General features: G+C 40.3%; 1 protein-coding gene across 3 annotated transcripts in view; it reads right to left on the bottom strand.

Moving 5' to 3' along the window:
• Positions 1–400: 400 nt before the first annotated feature.
• Positions 401–19,647, bottom strand: part of axin1 (axin 1) — a 31,939-nt gene continuing 12,692 nt past the window's right edge. Inside the window, exons 3-11 of one of the 3 annotated variants that reach the window (XM_080447742.1) lie at positions 15,662–15,802; positions 14,696–14,795; positions 13,031–13,168; positions 10,268–10,824; positions 9,644–9,808; positions 9,293–9,535; positions 8,640–8,747; positions 5,796–5,945; positions 401–5,262 (exon numbers count right to left, since the gene is read on the bottom strand). In XM_080447742.1, the coding sequence (XP_080303868.1) occupies positions 5,136–5,262; positions 5,796–5,945; positions 8,640–8,747; positions 9,293–9,535; positions 9,644–9,808; positions 10,268–10,824; positions 13,031–13,168; positions 14,696–14,795; positions 15,662–15,802 (1,729 nt within the window). In that variant the 3' untranslated portion in view covers positions 401–5,135. The remainder of the gene's footprint in view (positions 5,263–5,795; positions 5,946–8,639; positions 8,748–9,292; positions 9,536–9,643; positions 9,809–10,267; positions 10,825–13,030; positions 13,169–14,695; positions 14,796–15,661; positions 15,803–19,647) is intronic. The other 2 variants (XM_080447743.1, XM_080447744.1) reach the window with 2 other exon arrangements.

Here is a 19,647-nt window from a genome sequence, read left to right as displayed (position 1 = left end):
GTCATTGACTGATTTGAATTGAGTTACATGCTGGTAGCGTGCAAGAAATATGATGCTGTTTGCAAATGTACAGTAGCTGCAGACAGAAAGAAGCAAGCACACACACAGTCTGAACGAGTGAACAAAAAGTAGAGTAGTACAGTCTAATATAGTACTTGAGAACCAACAGTGCCCTCTTCAGTCTGTAGCAGGACAACACTCTGCAGCCTTCAGGTGAAGGCCAAACTCACTACTAAATAGCCTTCAAATTACATTTGGTTGTTATGTTTCAGAATTTGGTTCTTAGAGAAATATCAGTTTGGTTGAATTTGAAGACACGGAAACACAACATACTTAATATCAGTAACATCGTAATACAATTTAATAGCCAAGCATACTCAGTAGTCAAGCTGTGGTTTATTGCATGTATTTAATGTCCAAGTACCTTAAAATGATAACGACACTAGTTAGCAAAAAGAAACAGGTCCAGGGTACCACATGTGCTAGTTGGGCTGCTGGTTGATGACACAATAAGTACATATTTACAAATACAAGACTGACTCGAGACAAACATTTAAACAGAATTTACTTTGCACAAAATTAAAATAAGTACTGTATAAAGCTAGTCCCTGGTAATTGATCCGACTGAAAATCACTTAGCAGACATCATTAAGATTGTAATAAAGGCACTCTGATGTTTATTATATACATTTCAATGATCTTAAAATAAGAGAAGATCACTTTTAGGGGATTTCACAGTAATCATTTCAGATTTGATACCCTCTGTTTGGAAAAAAACACTGAACAATAAAACAGATCAAACAGAACAGATTGTTGCTGGTGGATAGAAAACTTGTATCTCCATATTTCATCTTTTTAAATGTTTTATTTTTCACCCATAAATGAATGCCCTATATTATATTTGTGTGACAGTGTCCCGTAAAAGTAAGAGAAAATAGCTGATCTACAATCGCGATGCATTGTGAGCTTGTACAGTAGATCGGCTATTTGCGGAAAAAAAATCTTTTCAAAATGTTTAACAATTTTGCCCATGATGACATGCCCAAAATAGAGTTTGAAAGTGGTCAAGTCTGTGTGTTTTATAAATACAGAGATTATTTTTCCCATTTCTTGAAATGTATCAGTTTTGGACAAACAAGTTTTCCACCCGACACAGACAATATGATGGTTGCATATCCACATTTAAAGGAACACTTCAACCGTATATCATCGGACCTCATCAATGTAATATTTCTGTGTACTGAAGACTGTGTAGTAACTGTAGTTTCCATTAGCTTGAAATCCTAACTGAAGTCATCGGCAGGTACATTTGTGAGCTCAGTGGTTCCCAAACTTTTTAGCTGAAGTACTGTTTTCACTACTTCTTAAAACTTTATTTATGGAATTCTTTTTAAATCTGTTTGAATTCTATTTACATTTTTGAAAGTCGTTCTGAAATATTTAAAACATAAAAAAGGGACATTTACTCGTGACCCACAAATGCGTCCCGACCCACTGTTTGGGAACCACTGATCTACAAGCATGCCTCTGAGATATAGAGAGAGAGAACACAGAAATTGTACCGTGCTAACAGTGAGCATTAGTGAAAAAAAGGTGAAGTGTTCCTTTAAGGCCATGGAGTAAACCTCTCACAATCAAACAAACAAGGTTTTTCTTGTAAGGAAAAGTGGAGGATAATGCACTATACTGTATGTTAAAGTTATACAGATAAAGAAATGTGCTTACTAAATAAATACAAAAACAGCATCAGAAAAGGAGATATTCCTTACATTGGGCATATGCAACACAACACCCAACAATACAGCACTCTGATTTGAAGGTCCACTCCGCTCATAATACCTATTATTCCACTCTAATTACAAAGATTAACTACCACATTCCTCATTGCGGACTCCAGCACAATGGGAAAGGTGCACAAAATGGCAGCCTAAAAGGATTGACATAATTTGGTCTTCTCTGCCTATCCTTGTGTTGAATGTGCTCGGGATGCAATGTTATAAAAAGCTACCCATTCAATACACCACCCATGTATGCGCATGTGATTGAACAACATTCAAAAGCCATTCTATCCCTAACCCAGTGTTTCAGGAGGTTTCTAAATCGGGGAAAAAATAAGTAATTAATTAATTAATTGATGAATGTGAAGCCAATTTGCAGTGTAGAACAGGTAACGACATCCAATCAGGAGGCTGTCATCTTATGCACCTGAACCATTCTTTAAAACATTCTGTCATTCTGTGCAAGAGCTTCGACTTTGACACAAGGATTTGGATAATCAAAGAGATCAAGACACAATTTTTTTTATCACAAAATGAAGAGTGTACCCAGGTGACAGGGTAAATAAAGAGAAATAAAGGAGACAAGATTATTAATATCATCTAGCTTTTACTACTGTTTTCTCTTTGGTGTAATGTGACCTATTAAAAAAAAAAGTATTATTATTTTACACTAATAATCAAATCCTGCCAGGCACCAAATTTAGCTATGTTAAGCTAAAGGTTAATGGCTACAAGTAACAAATTATTTTGCATTATGAACTACACCCTCTCAATTGATCCATCAATCAATCCAATCTCAGTTGATAATGTTTTTGTTGGCTCATCAATTTCTTTCCATTCTAAGGGAGTATCTCCCCTCTTGCACCATTGAAGTAATATACATATTGATATTTGATAAACCCAGGATCTTTTCACTGTGAATCATTGTGCATATAAGCATTCATTTACAAGGACAGTAACGTGGGAAAAGCCAATGTAAGAAAGGCGTTGGCTAATTGACTTTTTTACAATAGATGACAATTTTCTCGAGCTGGGATCAGCCCTACAAAAACAGACATGTAAACACGATTGCTGCGTTTCAGTGTCTGGTAGACGCAATTAGAGAAGGAATCACTGTTTCTGACTGTCAGTGTATAACACTTGCTTACACTTCAAATGCTTACATTGCACAAGCATTTCACTTCTAAATAGCTTTTTGATGATACTTGCTGGCACACAACATGAACCGTCTATAAAAAAACTTTTTGAGCATACTGTTCAGTGGTGGACAGTAACTCATTATTATATTAAGTAATTCATTATGAATTAACCACTTAAGCCCTATTTCAAATATAGTGAAAATAGTCGATCTACAAGATTTGCTATTTTCATTATTTTAGAAGATTTCGGATATTTAGTTTTTTTTTTATTATTGGAAAATGTTCTACCTTTCAATTCATCAATTTGTACTTTTGATTACTTGAGTATTTACTTGAGTATATACTTTGTCCACCACTGATACTGTTACATGAACAATACTGAGCTTGGGGAATTCTGAATACAGTACTTGAGTCCACATTCTGAACCTCAACTTGTGTCATCACCTGACAAAACAGGGAATAGATTTTAAAAAAAAACACAAAAGATTAAAACAAAGCACTACACAGGCATGATCAGTGAGTGGAGGGCATCCTCAAGAAGTCAATTATCATAGGTCCATCAACGCTGACTATGCTTACATGCAGCTGATAATAGTTTCAATGTGGACTTCAGTGCTTGCTGAATGAATGCCTCAAAAGAATGCAAATATGCTATGAACACCCATGAATTCAAGATTGTATTAGTACTACATAGTACACTTCTATTCTTTTTGCAGAAGTAGCAATGTTTCAATATGAAATGTTTTGATGTTTTTATATCTCAACACCTTGTAGGCACAATTATGTCATTTTGATCTGGAGAAACGGTGACATTTCTAAACCGCCATGCACATTTGTTCAGTTGATGCACAGATGATAAAAATGTGTTCGTGTTATGCTTAAATGAAAAAAATAAAGAAAAAAAAACTTAAAAAACGTAACTTTCGATATAAAATTAATATAAGTCAAAAGTATAATGGAAAGTGCATGCCCAGATTTTGGGCACAAATGTGCTTACATTATGTCAGTCACAATATGATTTTGTTGTACTCATTAACATAAATATTTAACTACATGAACCCTAGCATCCCTACTCATGGGTATATATCATAATGAGCGAACATTAGGCAAAAATTGGAGATCTACAAGCTTACAATGCATGGCAAAGAGATTTGGAGACGGGGAAAAAAGGAGGCGATTAAGTATAGACCCCTGGGGGACACCGGTTAACAACATATATAGGGTTTAAGTGGTTATGATCGTTTTCTTTCTGCTTCATGTGGATTGGGTACAGAGAATGGCATGGGATGTAATGGCGTTCATTGGATACATTTGCATACAACCTGTCGCGACCACAAGTCCTAATCCATCTGAAACCTCATAGCGATTGCAATGTTTTTCTTTTCTTCAAGCATATACATTTTTGTTTCAATACAAATTTCCAATGAAATTTCCACTGTGAAAGGCAGTTAATCCAATTGCAGATTACATGTAAACATAGTCAGGGTTGTAGCCTATAATACAGTGAAAGTGCCACATGGCTGGATGCCACTTAACAGAGTACTGAAGTTGAGTGTTAAATGCACTTGGTATAGCATGGACAATATAGTTCCTGAAGGCTGTCACAAATTATATGAAAAAAACATCCCTATCAAAGGTCGTGATCATGTTGAATTGGAACTGTGCCAGTGCTTCTATAAGATTGAAACCGACAGCTTTTTTAAATACTTAAATAGATATAAAACTTTGTTATTTTTTAAACAGACAAACTGTACATATCTGGTACCAATACATATAAAAATTACAAGCGTGGTTACTTTAGAAAGGATACCTTCTGATAAGTCATATCAAAAATATGCAGCTTTAGTAGCACTTTCGTAGTCCATTTTATCTAGTCAAACTTTACATTGCTACATTACACTCCAGACAAAGAAGAGAATGAGGTATTTTCTTCTAGTCCAATGTCTTGTAGTACTCAGTATAATGCAATGGCACTGAGCATATTTAGAAAAAGACTACATTATGTATGTCTTAAAAGTCACAAAGTCACCCACTGTGGCCACCGCGGGCCCCTTCTTATCCCACCGTATTTCCTCTCCAGATCCCCTTCTTACTTTACCACTTCCTTTTCCTGCCACTGCTATCCGTTCTGAACACTTCCTCGTTTTCCATCCAACCGCTCCTCGATTCCACCAAAGAGATTTCTCAGACAAGTCTCCTTTCCTCTTCAACCAACGCGTCAATCTATTTTCTCAACTTTCCCGATAATCTTCTCTTCAAAGACGGGCAAGATAGCATCATCTTCACGTACCTCTTCGAACACCACTCCACAGTCAAACTCGTCGCTTACCTTCTTGAAATAATACCTACAATTATTTACAAGAAGAAAAGAAAAGTTAAGATCCACTCTACAATATCTGGACCCCATTCTGCCGGCTAAACCCCCTTTTATATGTATGTATTTATTTGCCATTTACCTTTACCAAGGTAATTGTACTTTATCTCTTTTTCTGTCCACTTAATCAGTTTAGTCAATATTCCTCAAAGTAATTTTTTTTTTCTTTAAGATTTTTTCTCTGTCTTTCCTGTCTGATTGTCTTACCCGTACAGTATGTCCTGTGGCCAAGTGACCGTTTACTAGGTTTTGTCTTGTAGGAATGGAGATGTCTGTGTGGGTATATATGAAAATATTATAATAATAATAATAATAATAATAGAATTCTATCAATTACACATTTGTAATGTGTTTTGTGACTTCTCTAACACTGTTGTTGGATTGTTTTTGGACTAAGTATATTTAAAATAAATTCCAAACGAAAGCCTGCACTATTCTAAACAGAATAATTTAGATAGCATGCTTGGAAAAAACATTGAATGTGGTGTTAAACATTACACTCACCTGTAACTCCCTTTCTTAGTTAGCAACTCCTTGAACTGGCCCAGTGTGACGATCCTCCCTTTGACAGATGTCCTGTATGGTATAGGTTCTCCACAGAAGTAGTAGGCCACTGTAATGTTCTCACAAGGGGACTTTTTAGTTGCTTTATGTCTGCCAAACAAAAATACAAAAAAAATATATAAATACACCTTTTTATATTTCATGTCCATAAAGTTAGCATAAGACATTTTTTAGCTGTCATCAACATGTCAGTAGAAGCCTGGCTCAAACCAAAAATGTTAAGCCCGATTTATACTTTGTGTTGGCAAATGAAGGAAGCATGAAGGAAGCATGATAAAGTTGCAAAGACAAATGACAGTCTGAATTTCAACTTAGACCTGGCAGGACTGCAGAGACAATATTTCAAATGTAACTTCACAATTTGTACGTTTCAAGATGCCATTTTGATCATTTCAGCATTCGACCGTAGGGGAAATATTGATGTAACATCTAAAGAAGAAGAAGAATAAAAGGGAACAACATAGCAATCTTTGAAAATATATCGTTTTCCCTCTCTCGACCAAGCCGAGTAGAATGTGTATTTTTAATTTATTACTTCCACCTGGCAAAGTTTACATCTCCATCCAAGTAAAAGTAGCTGTGGCCTTTTATATAATAGACTGTCAGAGAGAAGTGAGGAGATACATACATCACATACAAAACTGACACCGAGTGCCACACTATGAGCTTGTAGATCTGCTATTTGTTTGAAAAATCGTGAAAAGTTGTGCAAACCTTTGAAAAAATATATATTTTTAAAGCGAGCATTTTTAAGTCCAATTTCTGCTTCTGGGGATTCTGCAAATGTCTTCTGAATCGTAACAGTTTGTAATTTTTTTTAAAACTTATGTTGCTATATCAGTGGTTCTCAAACTTTTTTTCATGTCAAAGACCACCCAAAATGATATGAATTTGTCCGCGGACCCCTCCATCTCAAAATATTTTGTTCCAGGGACCCCCAGAAGCATAGATTTGAGTTAAAATGTATATATTTATTCAAAGATTTGCACACATTTTCACGATTCCCCCCCCCCCCCCTACAAGCTCATATAGCTACGAGCTTGTATATCTGCTATTTTTGAATAGCCAAAGAAATCTAAAAATGACAGATGCGTTCCCGGCTTTAATGGGTTAACAGAGCACTGCATGCTTGCACCCCAGTAAAGCGCGGGACAGTTCAGGAAACGGGTTAGTGTAGCTTCTGTAGGTTCTATGGGCAATGTTGGGTAGAAATATAATATCATGAGAACAAATGATTATTCAAGATGTTCCTCCAGGCATCTATGGTGCCGGCACCAACACCTGCTCTCAGTTACCATTACACCTCATCAACTCAGTGGAAAAAGCGATAACAATTTCCTACAGCAGATACCGTATGTCCGATACCATTATTTTCTAGCTCCCTGGCTTGTTTTGTGCCCTCTGTAGCTTAATTGCACTCTTTTGCCACACAAGTTTTTCCCCATCTGAGTCGATGTTTGAAATTAAACCTTCCACTCGTTTTTTTTTTGTTGAACCACTGTGAGGTGGATGTGTCCTATTAGTATGAACACCTATTAGGGCTGGGAAATTAACTGAAAATATATCGAAACCGATACTAATAACCGACCAAATAATTGAGAAGCAAGGTTTTTTTTGTTCATTAATCGTAATTGAGGTTTGAAATAATCGTATTGGTTTGAAGTCACCCAGCCCTAACACCTACTACTTTTACCTACAGTATACAGCCGTACCGCCACACCAAACAATATGGCAATGAACAGGGCATTTTGGTAAGAATTAACAACCCACAAGTTTTCTATAATATTTCACAACTCTACAGAGTTCAGGTTATTCAGTTAATGGTGCCTCCCATTTCAAAAGCACTGCAATGTTCCTTGAGGGCTACATTAACTGAAGCCAACAGGGGGCCGATTGCAGTGTTCAAGAGAGGCATACAAAGTACTCAATCCCAGTCCTCCTGGGTCTAATGGACTGATATATCCACGGGCAATGCGAGGGTATCTGCCTTTCATCTGCTCCTCAATACAGCTCCCTTGTTCCCCTGCATCCCTAGACTACCCTTATGAAGAGGCATGGGAACATCAAACAGACACAATGTTCTGAAAGACGGCATCAAAAACTAGCCCACTCCCTAGACAATCTGCACCGTGTGTCTCCATCAACCAGTACACACACTCTGTGCAATCTTTACACTTTCTCTCTGCTCCCGTCTCTCCACTGAAAACAACACAATAACAACAATAATAATAATAATAATAATAATAATAATAATAATAATAATAATAAAAATAATAAACACTCTAAGTAAGATGTATCATGGAATAAATTCAGTTATGTGACATTGATTACAGAATAGCTAAAGAAATCCATTTCCTTGCCCTGCAATGGGTAATGATTCAACAAGTAATGGACAAGCCACAGGGTTGAGGTGTTAAAAGAAAACACGCAATGAATCTAATCCCCACATATTCCAAAAAAATAAAAAAATAATTAATTGCATTATTAAAACAAACAAGGATACTGCTTGGGACACTACAAGGGGATACGGACTACTTCCAACAAAGCACATTTCATTCACCAGTAGTAATTATGTATTATTGACTTCTAAATAACCTGGCGGGTCTACAAATACATAAATGCACACAGTGTCCGTTAGCCACATACACACAAACACGCATACAGCATTCTACACTGCCAGCGATGGGCATGGGAGGTAAGATGGGGTGACCTTTGACATGTCTATGGGATGGGACTTGTGGGAGGAAGGGGGGGGGGGGGGCTGGTAGGACACAGTGGACATACTCAGACTCGGAGAGCTCACTGTCAGAGACGGCGGGCACCACGCTGAGCGGAGGGAATAGTGCAGGCCTGACGGCAGTGCGACCCCTCTGGATCACCTCCATCACATACCTGAGGGGACCGAACAATCCCAGCAGTTAGACACATGGACTACTCTGTGGGGGGGTGGGGGGGGGGGGGGGTTCCGCAGACTAGATCTAATATGCACATCATACAGTGTAAGTTAACCCATTGAATCCGGGAACGCATGTCTGTCATTCTTTGGCTATGCCGCGCAATGAGCTTGTAGATCTGATATTTTTGAATAGCCAAAGAAATCTAAAGTGACAGAGATGCGGATCTCCGGATTGAATGGGTTAACACCTGGCTTACATGCACGCTGATATTAAAGTCCTGCGATTATATCCAGCAACTCCATAGCTTATTGACCAAAGAGTAAATGGAAATGAACGAGATTTGATGCCAATTACACAGTGTCAAACTTCCCACCCTGTGTGTGTGTGTTTGTAGATGTCTCTGACACAAAATCGTCCCTTGTTAAAAGTGACACAACTTGCGTTGAAAAACATCACCGGCTGGATGGAAGCACTCACACATGAACCTTGATGCTTTAGTCATGGAATATGTCGGCCCTTGGCCCGGAAAAAACACCTCACCTTTGCTTGGGTTGCAACGTCCCAGACTTCTTCTTCTCCTCTTCGAGACGTCGACGTGCCTCCTCCAGCTGGGTGAGGGGGTTAGGGGCCGGGTTGGGGGGCATGGTGGGATCCTGGATGAAGGGATGCGAAGGCTGCACGTTGTTCCGCAGCTGGGCACTGACCCACGGGTGCACCCCTCCCGGTCTCTCCACCGAGCTGAGCCGAGACGTGTCCTGGTGGTTCTTGGACCCTGTGGTGCTCCTTAAAGACAAACAATAAACGCATGTTTTTAAGTTGGTCATTTTCAATAACGCAACAGAATCCAACAATTTTAACTCAACCCGGGCCGTTTACAAAACGTTTACTTACCCGTATGGACTCTTCTTATGGCGCCCGCTTTCTTTTTCTCCCTCCATCATCCACAGAAGGATCTTCTGGTTTCTCTCCATCTCCTCCGGAGGCAATGGCGTTTCGCTGGGCCGTGTCTCCTCTCCTTTCTTGAACGTTCTCTTGCACGCCATGCCACCTTTGCTGCTAAGCGGACAATGAAAACAAGTTACCGACAATTAGAAAAAAAGGATGTAATACAGTATGCTTTAACCACTTTATGTAACTACACTGAAATGTGAATGTCGCAATAAAAAATATTTATATTGTGTTGAGTCTGGCGCAAACGATTGCATTCTGTGCCAGACATTTTTCAATAAATTGCAACAAATTTATCTTAAACCCTATGTTTTGTTGTATGTCAAATAGCGAAAGTAGCCAATATACAAGCGCACAATGCGTTGCGCTGCGACACGTGGCGGTGGCGTGTAGATTTGCTATTTTCGCTGAATGTTCATCTATTTTTGCCAAAGGTTCTATTTTTGCCCAATGTTCACCTATTATGACATGCGCAGAATAGGGATGCTAGGATTCATGTGATTAACCAAACGAATGAAAAAAGAAAAAACAAGACCACAGTACCCAGTGTCTGAGTTCGGTTCATACCTGTAACCAGCGGGGTCCGCTGGGTTGGCGCGCAGGCCATCTGCATAATTACGAGACTGTGACCCATAATGACTCTGCTCCGTACCATAGGGAAAGGTGCTGTGCACAGTCTGCACACGCATGGCCGCTTCAGCCTCCACCTGCTCTTTGGGCTTCCCCCCCCCTGTGTGATGGATGTGGTGCACGTGTTTGTGGTGGTAGAGGTGGCTGGTATCTCCCTTTGGCCCATGCCGGGTGGGATGTTTGCCCTGGCCCGAAGACAGAGGCACTCCATTTCCAGTTACTTTCCCTCCTGGGAAACCGTCCGGGGAGCGGGACTTGGGGGAATGACGGCCTGTCCCTGGTGACTGGCAGCCGGGGGTTTTCATGACGCGTTGGACATGGTCATCCAGGATGCTTTCAGGGTTCTCCTCGTGAGCGTCTCTCTGCAGAGGGCCATTGTAGCCAATGTCAGCATAGCGGGAGCTGTAATGCTGGGGATACGCCGCACCAGGAGGAAGCCTGTGATTGGACGATGAAGTGGCTGAGGAGACGTCTAGATCGTCGCCATCCTCCTCCTGTTGAGGGAAAAGTATAACATTTAAGCTACCGACCAAGTTTAAACATCATCAGAATCAGAATTATATACATTTCAGAATAGTGCATTTATTACCCCAAAAAATGTTGGGGTAATAACTTTTTATTTTTTCCCCCCAACTGCTCATTTGTTTGTTTGTTTTCATAATGGACACAACTTGTTTCGGTTAAAATAAGGACACAAAACCATGTAATGTGTTATAGTCATTCCAACCTGCAGATGGCAGATTTTAACCACATGCTAACGAGTTGCTATGGGATTCTTCTTACTGCAGAGATAGATTATGAGGTAGAACATGAATAGGGTGGTCAGTCAAACTTGCAGGTGCCATGTACTGTATGTATGTGCAGCATAACATACATTTGTGATGTTTCGGCTATAAATATAGTCACTATATAATCAATTTTGAACTGAGTGAGGAAATGGTGTGTTCTTTTAATTTTTCCCTTTAGAGGGGGGGGGGGGGTCAATTGTGATTTCATTGTTATTCAGAGAATGTGTGCGTGTGTGTGTGCGTGCGTGGTGCGTGTGTGCGTGCGTGTGCACGCGTGGTGGGGTTGGGTGACAATGTACAGCTCATTCTTCATTATTATTACCTTATTTCGATTAGGCTACTGTATTTAGGTAAAGACAAAACCTCACAATCTACAGCTAGTAAGAACCAGATATTTATGGAAAATATTTTGTAATATTGTAATGACCCCTATATGGTTACATTTGTACACATTTTTGTGTATAAACACTATAATCTGTAGCTTCTCAATTCATGCACATTTCCTTCAACAGTAACTCCTATTTGTGCGCATATCACTGCCCTGGGTGCGGACATCTGTATTAGCTGAACGCATATCGCTGCCCCGGGTGTGGACATCTGTGTTAGCTGAATGCACTGAGAGCTATTCATGGAGCTATTACACCTTCATTTCTAAAGGCACATTTCAGCCCGGCTTGGCTTCTCAGCTGCCTCTCCCTTTCCAAATGCTTTTGATGGCATTTCAACATGGAAACCCTTGGCAAACCACATTGGACAATTTATGAGCAAGGCTTTGATGCTCTACAGGTAGCAGATTCCTGGGTGGTTTGGTACTCAGGACTTTCTGATGGGGATCTAGCAGAGATTTGCATGCCACTACCTTGTGTGCACTAAGTTGGTGTGCTCTCATTTGCCTCTTCTACTCTTCACCCAATAAGAAATACAATTTAAACTATGGCCCCAAAAGCAAGGTGAATACTCTGAGCCAAGACGGCAACATCAGTCGATGAAGACAATGCCATTTCTCACTTGCTCCCAGCTTTCAACAGAAGACACCTCAAGTTCTGTGATGGCAACCTCTCTGCCTGCAGGGCCAAACACATAAATTATCCCTCTTGAGACTTAATACTTGGCTAGGTGCACTGACAGAGATTTCATTAAACGGTACAGGCAAGCAGTTTCATCACTGTCCAACTGACATCAAAAAGGCATTTCACTGCTTCAGCCTCACAAGTGGCTCGAGTGTGCAGGTGTTCAGAATGATACTGGAGAAAAAAGCGATGTCAACAAAAGACCAAGTATGGAATTCTCCAAGGATGCATAAAGCCTACTTTTCCTACTTTTACGGCTGACCTAGTTTATTTAATTAAGGTCTGATAAATTAATAAATAACAAACTTTATTTGGTCAGAAATATGAATCTGTTGTATCCCATTGTAGACTTCATATCGATATTTAACTTTTGAAGAACACAAAAGCAAACCATATTGGAATACATTCTTTTCTGTTACGAAATGTGTGTGTATATTTTATACTTTAAGTGAGGTTTTAATTTTGTCATAAATGATCTTCATGGGCGACAACCGCTCTCATCAAGAGAAGAAGGAATAGGGTTCTCTGTCACTTCCATAAATGGAATAATACATAATTATTCAATGTATTCACAATTATTCAATAATATGAAAATACTGCTTCAGCATCTCTGGGGGGCTTTGAAAAATCAAAGTTTTAGTTCATTATTCAATAATATGAAAATATTGCTTCAGCATTTTTGGGGGGTTTGCAAAATGTACGTTTTCGTTCTGGTGCTAACAGGGTAGCATTTAAAGGATCACCCAAAAAAAACTCCCATTCCTGTGCATAAGATATAAATGTAGCCCCTGAAGGGCTTTGAGATCAGTAAAAGATGGTTCAGAGATGAGTTAGTAGCATACCAATCGTACTCTCTTCAGCCTTTCCTCTAGTTTCTCCTGCGATTCCCTCTCTCGCAGCACTCCTTCCAGCCTGCTGATGAGATCTGCTGCAAACTTCTCCGGCTCCACGTGTACATCCTTTGGTATCCGGTTTGTGCGCTAGGGAGAGACATACTGTTAGTCCCACATCGTGTGCTCCCAAATGGATGGTCACTGATTGTGTTACCATCTTCACCATCTTCTGAACACAGAGGCAGTAGAGCTATTTAATAGTGCCAACTCATGTCCTGTTGTTACTATTAATAGGATAAAAAGCAGTGATGAAATGTTCGATTCCCGGCTCAGGATAAGTTATCCTTCTGCCCTTCCCTCACTTAAAATGTTCAAATATATATATATTCAATTAATATACTAAAATATCTCCCATCTTCTTTGAACAGAAGAACATACACTAGGATGAAAACTGACACTACAAAAAAAGGTTTATTCTGATGATTTTATTGCATCTGAGAAATCTGTTTAAAAGGACCATACCGGTAGTCTGGCATGATTAGCCAATTGACTCATGGTACTGTATACTTGACAGTACTACCAACCATTTTCCAAAACATGCTGCCGTTTGTTGGAATCAGCAATAATCCCACTTTATCCACCTTAAAATTCTCTGCTTCTCCAATGATGCGGGTGTACTAACTAGTGGACATTTTAATATAATCTATAAATCAATATTGCTTTCCAGAGATTTTTTTTGGCTAGACTTTTCAAATCAATCTGCTCTTTAAAATGCAGCAATAACATAACTACTGACAGGAAACGACAATGCATTAGGTTCGTTGGATTACCTATTTACTGCCTAGCAAGTTTGAAGTCTCAAGTTTATTTTCATTCTGAACTGAAATGAATGGAATCCAATGGATTCTTAAAAACACATGAGTTGTAGGCTAAACATACCAGTATGGTCCTTTAAAGAACCTTCTGACAAACTGTATTTCTCCTTTTGATTGCTAATTTCATACCAGTCACAAGTCACAAGAGCGAAAATTAACAGCCTGCCAAAACACAGCAACGATGTCTGTCAAAGTACAGATTTTATAAGCATTACCATTTATATTGTTGCAAGTGACTGAGCTTAAGTCATGGTTCATTCGCCAGGGCAAGAAAAGGGCAGGGTGACGCTTCAGAGATTTTACTGTAACAGACATTCAATCCATGCATCCTAATAGGATGCAAAGTGTGTCATTTTAATTTGACTCCTCCTGACTCCAAGGCCCCAATTAGGGTTGGGAGCTCTCCTTGCAAGACAGACAGCAAGCTGCAGCGGAAGGCATGGGGGGCTGTCATGGAGGAACACTCATTTCTGCTAGGCTTCAGCACACACAGCTTAGAAAAGCATCAAGCAGCGTTTAGACAGCCCTCTCTTTCACCATCAGCTATTCTTACACTCCATCACAGGCCCTGAGACACCGAAGGGCTTAAACACACACTTCTGCAATGGTGGAAAGTGAGGAAAAATAAGGGAAAGGAGAAGGACCGAGAGATAGAGGGTGAGAGAGCGAGAGGGAGCGAGATGTAGAAGCAGACATACTGAAAGAAGAGGGAAATAACGAGAGAGAGAGAGAGACAGAGAGGGAGAGAGAGAGCGAGAGGGGTACTGAAAGAAGAGGGAAATAACCCAAAATAACTTACCGGAATATGAGGTAGAGAGACTCGCCCATTAGCTTTGGCACTTTCGTGCATCTCCCGGCGATGCTGTTTGCGGTATCTGTAGGGTGGTACCCCCCCATCTCTGGAATGAACAACAAAGACATTTTCATAAAACATACTCATGAATAAACAACATTAACAGCTTTGAATTTATAGCTGAAACCTTCCCCACCATATTTTTGGGTCTAAACCGCATACTTAAGTGGAATGCAACTGAATAAACGCTCTTGGGGTTTTATTCTCGTCCCCCTGCAACAGCAGTGGTCTGGCAGATTGTGGATGCGTGTTGACAACACAGTCAAATGGCAGTGGTCATGCTGGGTGTGATTCTCCTGTGCTAGAAGCTCTGGAGCAATTAGCTGATAATGGCCTCTAATCCATTCCACTTCAAACACGTTCTTTTTTTGTGAAGGTTTTTGTGCAGTTGTGCAGGCTTTGATGTTCCTTTAGTACGATTCCCCAATGCCATCCCTGAACTTGGAAAACAGATTTGTTATCTTCCTTTGCCAGAACATTTTTGGTCTGCTCGCTCAACTGAAATTGAAGTTCTGCCAGCTAAGTAAATCCTGATGAAAAGGATTTTTTAGCTTTTCATATCAAACGGGGGGGGGGGGGGGGGCTACACATTTATGTACAAAAAGAGACAAAGAAGCTTTGCTTTCTTTGTTCCTAATGAAGAACCGAGACAAAAGAAAAACCTGAAAGGAATGTTAAACATTCTAAGCTTGACTGAGAAATCAATATAAAGCAACTTATGCTTTCTAAATGACGACCATACTAGTCTCTTTATGTTGTGAAAAGAGGCAATTTTTCACTATGATAAATAAATAACGATATAGATGATATGAATCTGGCTTTACACTATTGAAGATATGGCCGTGGCCGGTATGAGCAGGTGTAAACACAAGTGTACTGAAGTGTGCATAAGTGTGTGGAAAAAATACGTACACACTGCTGTCAGTAAGGGAGAGTGTGTCTGCATCACTGGACATGCTCTGCTGCTCACTGTCGTTGGCGCTGGTGGCTGGCGCTATAGCATAACCGGTGTTGACATAGTATGGGTTGATGGGCTCCCTCCATGGTGCATGCCTGCAAAACAAACACACACACAGAAAACCATTGAGGAACAACATGCACAGTAAAATCCAGAGTGTTCCTTTAACTCAGAGTGAAAAAGAGCGTTAACAACATAGCAACACGCGACTATGGTCAAGAAGAATTAAGATTTAAGCTAAACACTTATTTTTATCTTCTTCTTCTTCTTCTTTTTTACCTAAGTAATGGGCAGGAATATTGATTAAAAAGGTCTCCTCCAGGCCAGGTAGCCAATCAGGATAAAATATGAAAAGGTCCGTCTTGATGACATGACTAAAGAGATAATGTGTACCGATTTGTTTGGACAAAATATGTAGGAGTAATATAATAAATGTGTTTCGCAAAAATCGGCCTGCTGGTGGCGCTATAATAGGCCAATGTGAAAAGGGTGGCCTTTCTTTCTCGGCCTAGTGGGAATGTGCATGCAAAGTTTCACGGCAATCAGACACTGCGTTCATGATTTGAGGAATTTTGTTCAAAACGGGCCACTCCTGCAAACTTTGGATGGAATATGAAAAATCGGACAGAAACGTCTTGATCACATGACTAAAGAGATGATGTGTACCAATTTGTGTGATGTTTGAATCAAAATCTGTAGGAGTAATATAAAATAAATTGCACTCTAGGGACAGTGGTAGACTATAGGATCCATAGTTGACTCAACATCTTTAAATGCATTTCTTTAACCCATTTGGACCTGAGGCCGATTCTAAAAAAGTTTTTCTGAAAAACTTCAACTATGTACTCGAAAAAAAAAAAAAAAAATGATGTTGCTATTAGGCCTGTCCCCCACTAAGGATTTGTATAGTTTTTCTTTTTTTTTTAAATATATAATTCGACTAAGAGATTGGCAGTCGACTCAGACACCCCTCGACTAATTAGTAGACTACTCGACTACTAGAGGTCAGGCCTAGTTGCTATATACTGTACACAGCAACAGGAACCCCAAAAGGGGTTCCCGTCTTGAAAGGTATAGTTACAAATAGGGTTTCCCGCCCAAACAGCTGCCCTGTATAGGAATTACAGATCACGGGAGGTGTCTTCCTCACTTCTCTGGGGTCTTCACAACATGCTGCTCTTTTACGGCTTAGTAACATTAACCACCTAAATACGCACCTTATATACTTTGTTGTGCGTCAATAGCGGAAATATCCGACCTTCAAGCTCTGTGAGCTTGGAGATTTTCGCCTATTTCACCTATTATGATATACCCAGAATAGGGAAGCTAGAGTTCACTTGGTTAACCACTTCAACTCTCTAGACTGGACCTGAGTTGGCTCTGCACTTTTTTCAGACTAAACCAAATCTCTTCACCAAAAATAGCTGATCTAAAAGTTTAGTTAGCTTGTAGATCTGCTATTTTTGGCTAATATTCCCCCAAGAATATGGATGCTGCAAGGTTCAAAACCTTTGCTTCTGACCGATTATCATTAGCCAGTTTCTAAAGCAGTGAAGAATTAATTAAAATCCAAACTTGGTAAATTAATTTGAATTTCAAATGGTTTTCAGTCTCTTTCAATCTCTCTCTCTCTCAAAATTCTTAGGGCTGAGGTAACCTCTTCTCACAGTAGATTTAAAGCCCATATGCACTGGATATAGTTTGTAGGGGGAACGGGGCAGCTACGGGCGGGGCCAGAACCATCTGTACTCTGCGGACATTACTACTCAATGGCTGTACAGATTGGCTAGTGCGGTAATACTAGCAGTTTAGCATGTTAAGTGTGCAGACCTACAGTAGCAATGGGCACTCTCTTTTTCTTTTAATTTTTTCTTTTCTATAATTTAGAGTAGGCAATTATTTGTACCCTTTTTCTCCCCAATTTAGTCATTAACCCAGTGAATTCCTCCCCACACACATTTCTGTGTCTTGTCACTGCTGTTGTACCCTACTGGCTCACCTGCCAGTGAGGAGCCCCCACCGGGAGGACGTAGACAGCGGAGCCTTCGTCGTACTCCTCCCGCCCCAACACACCCCACTGACAGGCACCGGGGTGACAGGCGGACAATCCCCATCCATAGCGCTAACACCATAACATGGCCCCAACGGGTGGTATTAAGCCTCTGAATTACTCATGGGTGTGTCTTGGGGTGTTACATAAATTAAATCAATCAGAGTGTCTGCTGTCATTACGTTTAAAGAGCAAGGTTGCGCCTGCTATGCTCATTGCTTTTTAGATGGATGGATCGGATGAGACGCAAACAATTTTCTGCTGAGGAAAAGTGAAAGTGTGGGACCATCTAGCCGTGAACACATCCGTGATATCTTGACATATCAACTTAATTAACACTTGCTCATTCTCAGTTATGTTCTTCTTTATTTAAACCACCAAATAAAGCATGACAAGGACATGCATCCTGTGTGCCCTTGTGTCAAAGCTCCATGGATATTGACGATCGTGAACTGCGGCCCATTGAGACAGAAAAAGAAAGCCAGGATGCAATGGGTTCATGACATTTTTACAAGATGAGATGTATATGAAGATATTGTATAAGTAAAAAAGTATATGCTACTACTAATTGAAATAAATTCATTTTGATCCCTTTCTCCCCCCCCTCTTCACCACTCATCTTAATCCCAATAATACGCTGTGCTGTCACTGCGCCAGAGTTACGACTAACTAAAAGCTGGTCTAAACGCAAAGCGATACGTTTGTGCCTAAGATAGCATTGTGCCCTGATAGCACCAGACCACGCATCATTTTAAGACGGTTTAAAAGACCAGCCTTGGGCGTAGCCCAGCCTTTTCTCATATCCGAGGAGAAAAGCCTGTTAACAACCTATTGTAGAGAACATCTATAGACGAATCCACAGACGCGCTGCCTGTAGCTGCCTGTAGGCGGCCATTTCTGCAGTGTCGCGGTGCGGAGCGTTGACACCGCAGCTATGGCTGCCTACAGGCATCTTCCGTTGTATGCACTTCCACCGGAAGCTGTCTTTTTCAACCAATCACAACACAGGTTTCATGCACGGGGAACGTAAACTGCTCTGTAAAGCCTCAACTTAGCTTCTTTGGGAGGTACTTCCGCCAAATTACAGTACTTCCGTTTAGACACTCAACAGGCTAGGTCTTACCCAGCGTGGGCGCTAATTAGGCCCAAGATCATTTGGTATTTAGACAACATGGGTGCTGGGTGAGAGAGGACATGCAGGTGGCAGGGGTCACAGAAAACAGAACCAGATGGAAACAGATGATCTGCTGTGGTGAACCCGATGGGAATTAGCCAAAAGAAGAAGAATGGCGCTGGGTCTAAAAATGACGACTGCGTTGGTCGATGATAGCAATGACAAATGCGTTAATTGTTTGCACCGCCTAGCACCGGGCGAAAGATGAGGCCCAATGTCTCAATGGTTGTACAGATAGGCTGGATAGTCTGCACAAAGTGTTGCCACTGCCCTCTAGCGGGTGAATTGGTTAATGCTCTAGAGACGTAAAGTACATAAGGGAGTATGTGGGCAAATATCGAGAGCCCCCGCCCGTCTCCGTCTATGAACTTTATGAGAGTTTATTTAGGCCAGGAATGGGATGAACACTTAAGTGTTTGCACTCATCTATGAATAAGCGAGGACTGTAATGATGTAGCCAAATTGCTCAGTCCAGTAAGCCACTAATAATGCTAACTAATTGTCCAGTCAACCAAACCACCCACATTTGAGTCCTAACATTTTGACATTTGTTATAATGTCAATGAGCAGCTAGAAACCACAAATACTATGGGTGATTTTATTGCATTATGTGTTCAAATGCAGAAGAATGGTTGCTAAGGCAGTGAAAAGTAGCAAGTAGGCTGGTTCTTACTTCAACAAGACAAAAATCAAGTCCTCGGTTTAAATGACAACAA

This window comes from Gymnoscopelus braueri (assembly GCF_963280865.1).
Source record: "Gymnoscopelus braueri genome assembly, chromosome: 13".
Classification (NCBI taxonomy): Eukaryota; Metazoa; Chordata; class Actinopteri; order Myctophiformes; family Myctophidae; genus Gymnoscopelus; species Gymnoscopelus braueri.
Note: the sequence above shows the minus strand (reverse complement) of the source record. Positions and strands in the feature narration are given on the sequence as shown.